Below are 14,056 nucleotides of genomic sequence, written 5' to 3'. Positions count from 1 at the left end.
GATTGCTCTGAGAAACTGCAGTGGGATGACGACAAACTCTGCTGATTGCTCAATGCTTTCTCAACTTTGATCCTGAGTCAGATAGACCACAATGGTGCCATATTCAACCGCTTGGTCTGTGCTGAGGTAGCTCATTTCAGCCAAGGAAGTGGGAGGAACCATACAAGGTTTCCCCTCCTCATCGCTATGCAGTGATCCCTGCTATAACGTGCATGTGTGTGAACATCATTTTAAAACAGGGTTTGGCTTGGCTATGATAATCCCCAAATTTGAATACCCTGCCAAAACCTTGGGGGAGGAGGTGGGGCGGAATTGGACCCTGCTGCACTTGATTTACGGGTGCAGAACGGCGCAAAAAGCAACTATTTCCTGGTGTTGTCTGCCACGCCCCATGTAGGGTCAGGCGATATTCAGGTGCCTCTGGAGATAGCCGAAACAGGCATTCCGCCCCTTGAAATAGGTTAATTTGGGGCCTAACATCAGTTTAAGGAATTTTCCTGGAAATTCATTGGGACTGAGCGGAGCTGTGTCTGGCTTACTCCACTCGGTTTTTGGGATTCAGCGACCCTTAAAGGGAAGACTGAAGGCCAACACCAAAAGGTTAAGCTTTCTCTTTTAAACTTACCGTCTTGTGAAGCTGGGGAAAGAAGAAATGCTCGCCCTGGCTCCACCATACTTCTGTGGGCCACTGCCAGTCTGCGCTGGCTCCCCTTCCCCACTAGCCCACCCCAGAGCCTTCCACAGAGTGCTGCAGCCGATGAGGCAGCCTGAAAAAACTGGTCATCCTCAAACCAGTCAGCTACCTCTGGACGCCCGATTGGCATTCACAGCTCGCCGAAAATATTGCTGGTGAGGCCCGAGGCCCAATTCGGGACGAGCCTTGGGCCTATTTCAGGTCCCAAAATAGTTCTAAAACCAATTTCTACCGGGGGCGGGGAGGGGGGAGAGGAAATCGCCCCCTTCTTTAAGTCCCGTTACCGCCTTTAATGGGTCGGTAAGGCCTTTCCACCCGGGGGCAGGCGGCGGGGCCAACCCATCCGCAATTGCCCCCGCGCCGGAGGCGGCAGTTAAGGGTTCTCGCCCCACCCCGTATTTACGCCCCCTGCCCGGTGCACCAACCCCTTACTGCCCCGCGGGAGCACGGCCGCCGCTGGTTGATGCCCCCAACAGCTTCATGCGGTGATGCAGCCGCCTTAAAGGGGAGGGTGCCTGAGTCGGCCCAACAATGATGGTCGCTGGCCCGACCGAACCCCTCCTCGGTGGCCCAGTGGGTTCCACGTCGGCCTCGCTGCGTCCCTCCCCTTAAGTGACGTCATCACCGCCCCGCTCCCTCGCAAACCCGCCCCGATACCGCCTCAAACAGCATCCCAAAGCGCTGGGAGGTGGTGTCAGAGTTAAAGAGACGAATTTTTCAGCTCTTCCCTCTGACTCCCGCTGGGCGTTAAATTGCCGGTTAATTCAAAGTGCCCTCCCCAATTTCCCGCTGAGGGCAATTTCGGCCCCTACATCTTTCTGAGTAAGGGTACACATGGCCACTAGATTGTTGCTGACGTCTGTGAAAATCCCCGCCTCCTCAGGATATTTATATGGAAATCAACCATCCTGTCACCTGGTTGTAAAGAGCAGCCTTTTCAAAAAACACAGAATGAGAAACTAATATCGGGGTCTAACGTCATCACATCATAAAAGCAAGAACTCCTTCCTACACCAGATCATTTCATCGTTCAGAAAAGGTGATTGCAGAATAATTAGATCAGTGCCCCTCGCTTTCTCGTGCTTCAGGATAATCTTCATCCTGGAATCCAGACAGCCAACAAAAAAAAAATCCCCCAAACCATTCAATGATAATTATTTCATTGTTTACATTTCTGCTTTTCGCCCATTAAGTTCCCCTCTCCACGAAAGACATACATCAGTGTCGGTAGACAGGACTTTAGATGTTTGTGGGGAATCTCACCTTCAGTTTTTCTTCCTCACTGAACACTAGTTTAGATGAGAGATCGGTTTTCGATCCGGCCAACTGTCCCATCTTTCCCTGAAGCTCTCCCAGCTTAGTGTACAAGCGCTCGTTCTTATCACGTAGCTGCACCTATTAGAATAGTGTATGTATCAAACCGTGATGGTGAATAACAAGTCCTGGTAAAGTACTGAATAACTATCCACACGTTAGAACTTAAGTGTGTAACACCATCCTGTAATAAGCCTGAAAGCAGGTTTATGCCACCTACTAGCCACTCATTTTTTTCTTAATTTAGTCTTTTGCATTAGTTGAAGGAGCGTTGCAGCTATTTTGCAGAGTTCTCAGGCAGGCTGAGTGTTGTGAAACCCTCTGTGTAAAATGTCACCTTGTTGGCTGCCAGGAATGGGTTGCATTGCAGCAAGAACCTCATGTACTGGAGTGAAATCTATTCCGCCAAAGATTTTAATGTTTTTACCTCAGAGTTGGCTTAAACCACTAAAATATAACAAATCTATAATGGCAGACACAGTCAGTGATTTGATGTCCTTGTGCTGTATATGGTAACCTGACCATTTAGTGTTTTATAAAGAAATAATAGCATGAATTAAGAAATGTTTTTCGTTCTTCTGCTAATTTAATTTCAGAAACATCGAGATAAGCAATTTTTTTTACAAGTTGTCTGATAAAGAAAAAAATGTGTATTTTAAAAGCTGAATTTATTTATGCACTGTAGAAAATGGTAGTGTTTATTACCCAATCCTGTAAATGCCGTCAAGTAGGGGTGACTTATCAGAGCGCTTTCAGTCCCCAAAGAATTAATACTGTCTATGCTTCTTACTTTGAAATCATTTAATTCAAATTGTCTGAATTCTAACTTTGCTGCATTATTTTTCTTGTTTAATTCAAATTACTAGATAATTCCAATTTTTGTAACACAAAAGCAAGTTTGAATTATCAGCAGTAGACTAACCAAGATACATTTTTGAATTTGGCAGGGCCCTTGGGAAATCAATGAATTGGAGCTTACAAAATAGTGAGCATATCCGTTATTGTCCAGCCTATGGATGGGGTTTATAACGTGGCAGTGATTCAAAACCTGATTCAAAGAAATAAAGAGGCAAGCAGCTGCATTGCTTGAACGTGAATTCTTCGAGGTAATATGATTATTCCAAGGTGCATATAAGGCCCAGAGCTGCACGCATAGTGGATCTAGGTACACATTCCAAATCCCAACACTCGTTCCTTTTGGGCCTCCAAATATTTTCAACACAAACATCTGCCATCCTTCACTTCACACTCACATTTACTCACATTCTGTTCACCTAATTTCAAACATGAACCTTCTGATTCAGAGGTGAGAGTGCTATCACCGAGCCACACTGACACCTAGTGAACCCCTAAGCACGATACAATGATGAACTAGCAATGGAACACATTACATGGAACAGTACAACCTGATACATAGCACTTGAGGCAGTGTAAAGTAATATTTGGAATTAAGCCACTGAATGGCCTAATTGGCTGTCAAGGCCTTTGGAGGCTTATGTGAGAGGAATAGTGTCCCAGGCCAACTACTTGTACTCCGCTGTGTCTGGGCACAAGTTAGACTGAAGAATTAGACAGTTGAAAGGCTTTATTAAAAGAAATACAGCATCTTTCACAATCTCAGGATGTCCCAAAGCCCTGTACAGCCAACTAACCAAGGAATTAATAAGGGGATGGAGTATAAAAGCAGGGATGTCTTATTACAGTTATATAAGGTATTGGTGAGGCCACACCTGGAACACTGCGTGCAGTTTTGGTTTCCATATTTATGAAAGGATATACTTGCTTTGGAGGCAGTTCAGAGAAGGTTCACTAGGTTGATTCCAGGGATGAGGGGGTTGACTTATGAGGAAAGGTTGAGTAGGTTGGGCCTCTACTCATTGGAATTCAGAAGAATGAGAGGTGATCTTATCGAAACGTATAAGATTATGAGGGGGCTTGACCAGGTGGATGCAGAGAGGATGTTTCCACTGATGGGGGAGACTAGAACTAGAGGGCATAATCTTAGAATAAGAGGCCGCCCATTTAAAACAGAGATGAGGAGAAATTTCTTCTCTCAGAGGGTTGTAAATCTGTGGAATTCGCTGCCTCAGAGAGCTGTGGAAGCTGGGACATTGAATAAATTGAAGACAGAAATAGACAGTTTCTTAACCGATAAGAGGATAAGGGGGTATGGGGAGCGGGCGGGGAAGTGGAGCTGAGTCCATGATCAGATCAGCCATGATCTTATTGAATAGCGGAGCAGGCTCGAGAGGCCGTATGGCCTACTCCTGTTCCTATTTATTATGTTCTTATGAAAATACAGTCTGCCGAGATTTTTCGATCAGCAATATTTGAGTACAGTATTATCACATTTGCATTATCATCTAAAAACACCGATCAGAATTTAGGACCAGTAGCAGAAATTCCAACTCACTTAACGGGTGGGTTAAGAGAATGCGCCAGCAAAATGACCGACTATTGCCCTATTCTCTAACATTTCTTAAAAAAATACACCCAATTTAAAAATAAATATTTTGAAGTTGCACATTTTGTTGATTGCTTTCATGATTAGTGTTGGCATTTTCCGAATCTTGAATGACAACAGATGGGCATTTTAACCCCGAGACTCATCTCTCAGCACTTGTTATTGTGCCACTGAGAGTGATGGAGCATCTCACAGCCATACTGATGCTGACAGAAACACCTACTTTACATACTCAACTATGCCAAAGGCAGCTCCTGGCAATGTTAAAGCACATGAAAATTAGTGTTCTGGGAGTGTTTCTTTGCTTCTATATAAAAACGACATAAGCAGTGAAATGATACTGGTAAACTGGGACTGAAAAAGATTGATTTATATAAAATTTCCACATTAGAAAAAAAATTTGCATTTATATAGTGACTTTCATGGCCTCAGGATGTTACAAAGTGCTTCACATTCAATTAAGTACTTTTTGAAGTGCAGTTACTGTTGTAATGTAGGAAACGTGGCAGCACATCTGCACACAGCAAGCTCTCACAAACTTAATGACCAAATCATCTGTTTTAATGGTGCTGGTTGAAAGATACATTTTGGCCAGGACACCAGGCAAAACTCCCCTGCTCATCTTCAATTTAGTGCTGTGGGATCTTTTACATCTGAGAGGGCAGACAGGGATGATTAACTTTGGATTTAGATTCACAGTATCTGCACCTCAGGAGTCAAGTGGACACCAGGTTCAATCTGAGATCACAGTATGCCCTGTATATAAATATACATTATAACCAGGCAGGGCAACTAAACAAGTACCACAACTCACTACTGTACCCATCACAACAGTGAAAGGTATGAATGTAGCTTCAAAATAAAACAATTCAATGCTGAAATAAAACCCTTTCATATCTTAAAAAACCCCTCAAATACAGTACTGGTTGGATTTTTTTTTAAATTTATAAATATTTTAAATATTAATTTGGATGGGACTCGAGTTTTGAAATATTCAGCTGGTCAACAATGATGTGCAGTAGAGTTGGTATTTAAACCAGGCTGGTGTCTAATGTACAAATGAGTTTCTTACGTTTTCATTGTTCAGCCGACGAATCTGATCCTTGAGTGCATTGGCTTTCTCGTTGCCGCCTTTGGTGCCCATATCCTCGGCAGATTGGTGCTGCAATGCCAAGATCCGTGCTCGGTACTGGGTCACCAGTGACTGCGGTCAATTGGAAAACAGAGTCAAGGCATGTCCACACCTCTTAGCACTGATCACCCGGGGTAAAGTCAGCTTGCCTCTGCAGGCATCTATGAGCATGACTGAGTGCACAGTGGCCCTGTTGCTATAAACAGTTTGTTGCTATTTCCTCTCTTGTTACTCTGACTGGCTGAAGACAAACCTTCATTTAACCTTAGACAAACAGGGAGGTGGAGCAGAATGAATGAATGGAAAGCTGTCAGTTGCCCGCGAGACTGCAGACCGGCCGCCAGAAAGATTGTGTTACAGAAATTGGATGTGGCTCAATTTTTAATAAAAGATTATGGAATTAAGTTGGAGTCTGTAATCAAGCTGTAACATCCTCGTAGTGATTGAAGATCACATCCCCACCAAAAACAGCTTGTCTGCATCTCTAAAATGCATTGTAGATATACTCCCAATATTCTATTACATAGAATTTTCAGCACAGAGAAAGGCCATTCAGCCCAACTGGTCTATGCCAGTGTTTATGCTCCACACGAGCCTCCTCCCCACCCTACTTCATCTCACTTTATCAGCATATCCTTCTATTCTTTTCTCCCTCATATACTTATCTAACTTCCCCTTAAATGCATCTATGCTATTCGCCTCAACCATGCCATGTGGTAGCGAATTCCACATTCTAACCACTCTCTGGGTAAAGATATTTTTCCTAAATTCCTTATTGGATTTATTTGTGACTATCTTATATTTATGACCCCTGGTTTTGGACTCTCCCACAAGTGCAAACACCTTCTCTACATCTACCCTATCAAAGCCCTTCATAATTTTAAATACCTATATTAGGTCGGCCCTCAACCTTCTCAGGAAAAGAGCCCCAGTCTGTTCAGTCACAAAATGATACAGCGCAGCAGGAGGCCATTCGACCCATCACTGGAAAAATCATTTGGATATATTAAGTCGGTTTTCTTTTTTTTTTGCGCCTTCATTGCCAGAGCTTGATTCCCCATATGGAGGTCCTCTCATCACTCATTCTCAACACATTTCTCCGAGTGCTCTTCAAGCTTTGACCCTCTAAACAGTAGAATAGCGTAACAAGACCTGTCTATGATCATGCACAAAGGCAAGATGCTGACGGGCCGATAGAATGATAACCCAATGACACCACCTTCAGGAAGGCTGGGGTGAAAAGGAAAGGAAAAGAATGTGTCATTTCATCATTAGTAACTCATTTAAATAGATTGGAGTGGACTCTACTGATTGCTGGCAGTGGCAGTTCTATCATTTATTTCATCAGAATCAGTCGAAATGCAAAGGGTAAGGGCACCTTTCCAGGACAAATACTGAGGCAAAGCAACAAATTCATCCTCATACAAATCACATTCAGTATTCGGATGGTATTGGTGCTGGTGTATGTGCAAAATGAAAGCTAATAATCTCACCCACCAAGGGGCCACACCTCCGCTAATTGAGTTCAAAACCAGTGGATTCCAGCAGCTCCCCAGGGCTGGCTGTCAGAGGCAGTGGCGTGGATTTGAGAAGAGACTGGCTCGGGGGAAAAGGCGGGGAGCGGGACTAGCTGAAGGCATGGGAGAACTTACAAAATAAGATGTTAGAAAAGAAAGGTACTCATAACAAATAAAAATCTCAGCTCGTATGTTGCAGATACTAAATGAGCTGGTCTCAGTGTAGTACCGTGAGGTGGGATTGACCATCTCTTTGCTGGTGAATGACACTTAAAAGGACAATCAGAATAAGGGCGAGCCGAATCTTAGCTTTGAGGACATGACACTTTCTCTCTAAGGTGAACTCAGAAATTAACGCCTGTAATGTATTTGCTTCATGAGCCCTTTGCTTAAGAATTCATAGCAACACATTGCTATTAAGCACTAGTTGGTTTATTAACAAAGATTTAACAATCACACTACACATTACCAGTTCATCCACTTGGCTCACAACTGCATGCCTCATCGCGGATGACCTAGACCCAACTGATTGGGGTTTTATTGAGTCTTGTGAACATCACGTGACTGGCTAAGCCACTCACAATGCAACAACTCTACAACTATACCTGTGAGCATACTCACAGGTGCATACATTACAGTATTCACTAAGCCAAATAGGATGGACCAAATACAGTTAATGGGACTCATTATGCGCTGGTGTAAAACGGGAGATAGCAAATCGACAAGTTGTATAAATGAGGCATGCGTTACATAGAATATACAGCACAGAAACAGGCCATTCAGCCCACCAGACCATGCCAGCTGTTGTGCTCCACTCGAGTGTAGAAGATTAAGGAGTGATCTAATTGAAGTTTTTATCATTAAAAGATTTAATTGGGTAGATAGAGAGAAACTATTTCCTCTCGTGGGGGCGTCCAGAACAAGGCGGGAGGGGCATAACCTTAAAATTAGAGCTGGGCCGTTCAGGGATGATGTCAGGACGCACATCTTCACACAAAGGGTAGTGGAAATTTGGAACTCTCTCCCACAAAAAGCTTTTGAGGCTAGGGGTCAATTCAAAATTTCAGAATTGAGATTGATAGATTTTTCTAAGGAAAGGATAATAAGGGCGATGGAATGAAGCCGGGTAGATAGAATTAAGATACAGTTCAGCCATGATCTCATTGAATCACGGAATGGGCTCGAGGGCTGAATGGCCGACTCCTGATCCTATGTTTTACATGTCTCCTGACTTTTATTTATTATGACTTCAATGCAAATAAAAATAGGGAGAGATTTAAAGCGGGCTGCCGATTCGCTTTTGCCCGTCTGACACTACCGCACAACGTCAAAATTACACCATTATCATTCTAAAGCTTCCTGTGATGAACTGCAGTTCACAGAGAAAACTGAAAAAGACAGTAAAGAAACATCCAACAAAGGTATGTGGTCAAATGCTGTCATCTTCTGGGTATTACATTATACGAAAGGAGCAGTTCGTCAATTAATTGAGGGTCTCAAATTCCTGCTCTCCTGCTGCCTCGCTGGAGGTCCTAGTGGGGGAAGTCAAGGCAAGGAGGGGGTTACTGTTTCCCAGCAGGTGAATCTTCAAGCAGGCCTGTAGCGAGGTGGCTGACAGGGTCAATGCCACCAGGACCATCCAGGTTCAAAGCAGAAACGAAGTTCAATGACCTCACAAGAATGGCACAGGTGAGTACAGGTCTTTGCCTCTCCAACTATCTCAACAGCACCTGACAACACTCATTCCCTGCACTCCCCCACAAATCTCAATAATTCCCTCCCCTCTATCACATCCTTCAGCATACAATCACGGCACACTGCAACACCTCTCTTTCTCATTCCAAGCACATTCACCTCTTCCTTTTCTCTCTACGTGCCAAACACTAACACCATTCTCTTCTCACATCCAAGCACTTACAATCATAGAATCATAAGCAGCAATTCCTCCCATCACTCTTCACTCACTTCACATTCCACACGCTTGGCTTTACATTCATCACCTCCCCATCCTGCTTCTTGCCCACTTCTCAACAGATGTACCAAAAGGCACAAGCTCTAGGCATTTCCACTAACCTTTTCAATAGCCACTGATGAACTCTAACCCTCTCTTTCTGCCCATAATGTGAGGAAGAGGAATCAGACCGGTAGAGAAGTCGCCAACACCATCGCTCACACCCAAGCACAGCAAGAAACCCTGGAGATCAGTGGCCCCGGCAGAGCCATGAACAGCGGGGAAGGTGAGGCTCACTTGAGCAGGCTCGAAGGGCCGAATTAACTACTCCCGCAGCTATTTTCTATGTTTCTATGTTGTCCGCCTATTACCTGCAACCCTTCCTTCACCTCAGTACATATGCCACTAGCTCCACAATTTCAAGCTGCAGTCTCAAGACTGTCGCCTGCAAATGCCAAGCTTCTATCTACCCATCGTAACAGGATGGCAGTGTCATCAGCCTTTGCAGCATTGGTGGAAGCTCCTTCTTATAGAATAGTACAGCACAGAAGGAGGCCATTCGAGTCTGCATCGGCTCTTTCGAAGAGCAATCCAGTTAGTCCCACTCCCCCGCTCTTTCCCCATATCCCTGTCATTTTTTCCAAATGAATGGTTCAAAGGGGGAAGGCAACATGAGCTGGACAGCAGGGCACTTAGTGTTGTAATGAGAGCTTCTGCAGAATGGTAGTTGATGTTTTGCAATGCATACCTCAACAAAGTAGTCATTCAACACTGGGAAGTTTTTCACTTGAGAGAGGGTGGAGCATAATCTTAAGATGGCAGAAAGGCACTGGGTTTCTGGTTTAGGGGGTAGACAACAAATAACCCGAGTCTTACAGTTTCCTCCAAAAGCCTCTTGTGTCAGCTGAGTTAATTTGGATTCACTACAATGTAAAAATACAGAATTAAAGTCAAGATCTTAATGAAAGACTCATATTTATTCTCACAAAGTGGTTCCAATTTTTGGCAGCACAAACAGTAACATTTCTATAACACGACATACAAACTAAATTCAATTATAATACAGTAATTAGTTGTGCGTAAATCACTATCAAAACTAAGCTATTGAGGACCCAATAGTCGTAACATGTGATATTCTAGATAATAACGCTTTATACTATGAGGTCTTCTGCCTCATTCCCATGTGAAATCAGATGACGCCTCAGTCAGCGCTTTCATTATACATGTCAGAAAAAAAGACTTGCATTTATATCGTGTTATGTCACTCAGAAATGTCTCAGTTTCTCAGACATTGAATTGCTATTGAAGTGTTATTAGCAATTGTTTTGCAGGCAAACATGGCGACCATTTTGCACTCAATGGCCTTGAAATTGCGGTCAGAGGAATACGGAATACGGCTCAAACCCGCAAAATATTTCCAAACTTACCTCCAGGCTCCCAGGTTGCGCAGTATTCGGGTCCTGGGCCTCCAGGCGGATGTCAACATAAAGGCCCACAGATCCCAGGGATGCAGGCAGTTCGGAAACGTCCCTGGGATCACATGGGCCTGGTCCTCCAATGAGAAAGGAGGACATTTCTGAATGGAATCCCCCAATGACATGCAATGGAATCCCCAAATAATTGAACAATTTACACAATTCTAAGAAATAAAATGTTCTGATTTTCAAAATTAATTAAAAATCCCTTCATTACACCAAATACCTGTACAACAAAAATGTAATTTTTTGAAAAATAATTTTAAACATTTTAATCTGGGCCAATATTTGCATAAACTATTTTTAAGTGTTTGTGCATCATTTTTTATTTCAAACTGTTTAAGATTTATATTAACCCTTATGGTGGTAAAAGCAAGCCCTACACCTGCTTTTACCAGCCATAAGAGTTTTGTGGGCAATTGCTGTGCAGTAGTTGGGCAAATAGCCCAACTCTGCACCAGCGAAACTGATTTTACATTTGGTTGATATGATCTGTCAAGGCGTACCTTGACATATCGCAGGTTCCCGGTTTTCACGCACATGCAAGTGTATTCGGACACCCAGAAGTTGCGGGGCCTTTCATAAGGATTTTGATGTCGTTCGCTGAGCATATGCCGTCGAAGACATCGTAATTTCAGGACCAGTATGTATATAGTTCCTACGTGTTGGGAGGGGTGATATACTTCTGGTAGTTATGTAAATACTATTATAGAAGGTGCAATTTTAGTAGAAAAATAATTCTGTTGCCAACATTTTTTGTTGTTTGCTAAATTTAACCATCTGATCAAATATTAACCAGCTTTGTTTTATGTTATATGAAGTCATGTTAGCAACGGTATCCCTCATTTCCCAGCCATTTTCCATGTCTATCACATTATACATCTCAATACATCCAGTTGCCACATGGCATTGCCGAATCCTTACCTGTAGTTAATAACTCTGTCTGGATAGGGGGAGGAAGCCAGGTTATTCACTACTTGAGAGAACCCCACAAGCGTCTTGTTGAGCAAGGAGCCTTCTTGAAAATGTAACGTATTCTTGTCTTCTGCGAGCTTCTCCGCTCCTGGCAGATCAATTATCTGCAGGGTTGACTTAGTGGGATGCAGCTCATTGCGGTTCTGCTGCAGTAGTTAAATCCAAATACAGAATAAAAGTGTCAGTCAACAGAGTGGCAACATGAATTTTGTGATTAGGTGATGTATATGTGAGCTTACAGAAAATTGACTTTTTTATTAGGAGATCACACTTGTTGGAGGGGAGGGTGGAAATGGGCAGAGGAGAGGTGTTTAAGGATGCGATTGGTAGCTGAGAAAAGAAGTTGGAGCTTATCTTTGAGACCTGAATGTGCTTGATGTGGGCCAGCCAGATCTGGTGATAGATGGCAAAACCAGTTGTGCGCTAGATACACTCACGCCTGTGCCCCTCGAGGGAGTGAAACTGGGGGCCATACCAGAGGAATAGGAGAGTAACAGTTTTCCTGGTGACAAAGGCATCAAGGATGGCCATGAGGGAATGGTTGGGCCTTGGGTTATACTTTTTTTATTCATTCACGAGATGTGGGTGTTGCTGGTAAAGGCAGCATTTATTGTCCATCCCTAACTGCCCTTGAGAAGAGGGGGTCTTCTTGAACCGCTGCAGTCCGTGTGGTTTTGTAGCAATTTGGTACAATTGAGTGGCTCGCAAAGCCATTTCAGAGGACAATTAAGAGTCAACCACAATGGTGTGGGTCTGGGGTAAGGATGGCAGATTTCCTTCCCAATGGGCATTAGTGAACCAGATGAGTTTTTACGGCAATCCGGTAATTACATGGTCACCATTACTGATACTTGCTTTTTTTTAATTACAGATTTATCTAATAAACTGAATTTAAATTCCCCATTAGAATGGGATTTGAACTTATGTCTCCGGATCATTATTTCTGGTCTCCAGATTTCTAGTCCAGTAACATAACCACTATGTTACCGTTCATTGCAATAGTTATGTAGGCGACACTGCCTCTTGCTTTTAATCACAGTCCAGCCCAGTTTGAAAGGAAGATTTCCTCTAAAATCTGAAAATTTGTAAAGCAATTCATCAATTGTTTTTCTTCATCATTTTACAACAGCAACATCTTATATTTGTATCGCATCTTTAACGTAGTGAAACATCACATGGTGCTTCACAGGAGTAATATGAGATAAAAAATTTGACACCAAGCCGCAGAAGTAGAAATTAGAGCAGATGACCAAAAGCTTGGTCAAAGAGGTATATTTTAAGGAGTGTCTTAAAGAGGAAAGAGAGGTAGAGCAGTGGAGAGGTTTAGGCAGGGAGTTCGAGAGCTTGGGGCCAAGGCAATAGAAGGCACAGTCACCAAAGGTTGAGTAATTATAATCAGAGATGTTCAGCAGGGCAGAATTAGAGGAGCACAGACATCTCGGGGGATTGTGGGGCTGGAGAAGATTACAGAGATAGGAAGGGGCAAGGCCATGGAGGGATTTGAAAATAAGGATGGAAATTTTGAAATTAAGGCGTTGCTTAACCGGAAGCCAATGTAGGTCAGCGAGCACGGGTGATGGGTGAGCGGGACTTGATGCAAGTTAGGACACGTGCAGCCGAGTTTTGGATCACCTCTAGTTTACGTAGGGTAGAATGGGGGAGGCCAGCCAGGAGTGCAGTGGAATAGTCAATTTTACAAGAGGCAAGTGGACCAATGACCTTTTCCCAATGACCCTTCTGTGGAATAATGGCACCATTGCTCTATCTAACATCATGGTGTCTCTGCAGCTGCAGTTACAGTACTTGAAGCAATCTTATTGACAGCAGAAATTCTGGAACCTCACCACCAGCAGGTTAAGTTGAGTGACAACAGTAGCATGGTTTGCCGCAGGTCCAAAGTCTGTAATCGCCTCTGTACGGCGCGCCCAACCTTGGCGGAAAATAGTGGTAGCGTCAGCTGCTGAGGAGATGGTGACACGGTTTAATCCCTGAAAACCAACATATGGCAACATTCAGTACAATTAAATCCGTACAAGGGCATCTCCTGGTGTAACGTTGGTGGGAACACTGGCGGACGCTCCAATGAAAAGGTATAAACAGCCTGTGGGATTTCCACTTGTCACCCACCAAAGTTGCAGGGAAAGACCGGCAGTAAATCCATAGGGGCCAAAATTGCCCCCCTCTTTAAGGTTAGTAAGGCCTTTCCGACCGGGGGTAGATAAATGGTCTGACCAACCCGAAATTTCCCCCGAGTCGCGGTTTCTGCCGCACCCTGCTTGTCCGCTCCGTCAGGAATGCCTCGACCCCTTACCGCCCGGCAGTGACCCCTTTCCACCCCATGGGGGAAATTGCCCCACAGGAGTGGAGCCGCCGCCGCTTGGTATCCCCGACAGCTTTTCCCGGCGGGAAGCTGCCAGTGGCTGGGCAGCGCATCGGTCCTTAAAGGGGAGGGCGCAGCGTTGCATCCGTTTTTTATTTTAATTATCGGCCGACTCTGAAGTCAGCCCGACAATGGGTTTGGCCAATGGCGGCCC

General features: G+C 44.0%; 1 protein-coding gene across 2 annotated transcripts in view; it reads right to left on the bottom strand.

The window, feature by feature from the left end:
- ccdc78 (coiled-coil domain containing 78) overlaps nucleotides 1-14,056 on the bottom strand; it is a 118,482-nt gene that overhangs the window by 36,801 nt on the left and 67,625 nt on the right. For both annotated transcript variants that reach the window (XM_070856765.1, XM_070856764.1), the window contains exons 5-9: nucleotides 13,367-13,510; nucleotides 11,472-11,668; nucleotides 9,821-9,995; nucleotides 5,545-5,676; nucleotides 1,958-2,089 (exon numbers count right to left, since the gene is read on the bottom strand). In XM_070856765.1, coding sequence (XP_070712866.1) covers nucleotides 1,958-2,089; nucleotides 5,545-5,676; nucleotides 9,821-9,995; nucleotides 11,472-11,668; nucleotides 13,367-13,510 — 780 coding nt within the window. The remainder of the gene's footprint in view (nucleotides 1-1,957; nucleotides 2,090-5,544; nucleotides 5,677-9,820; nucleotides 9,996-11,471; nucleotides 11,669-13,366; nucleotides 13,511-14,056) is intronic.

Source organism: Pristiophorus japonicus, chromosome 15 (assembly GCF_044704955.1).
Source record: "Pristiophorus japonicus isolate sPriJap1 chromosome 15, sPriJap1.hap1, whole genome shotgun sequence".
Classification (NCBI taxonomy): domain Eukaryota; kingdom Metazoa; phylum Chordata; class Chondrichthyes; family Pristiophoridae; genus Pristiophorus; species Pristiophorus japonicus.
This window is presented reverse-complemented; position numbering and strand designations above follow the sequence as displayed.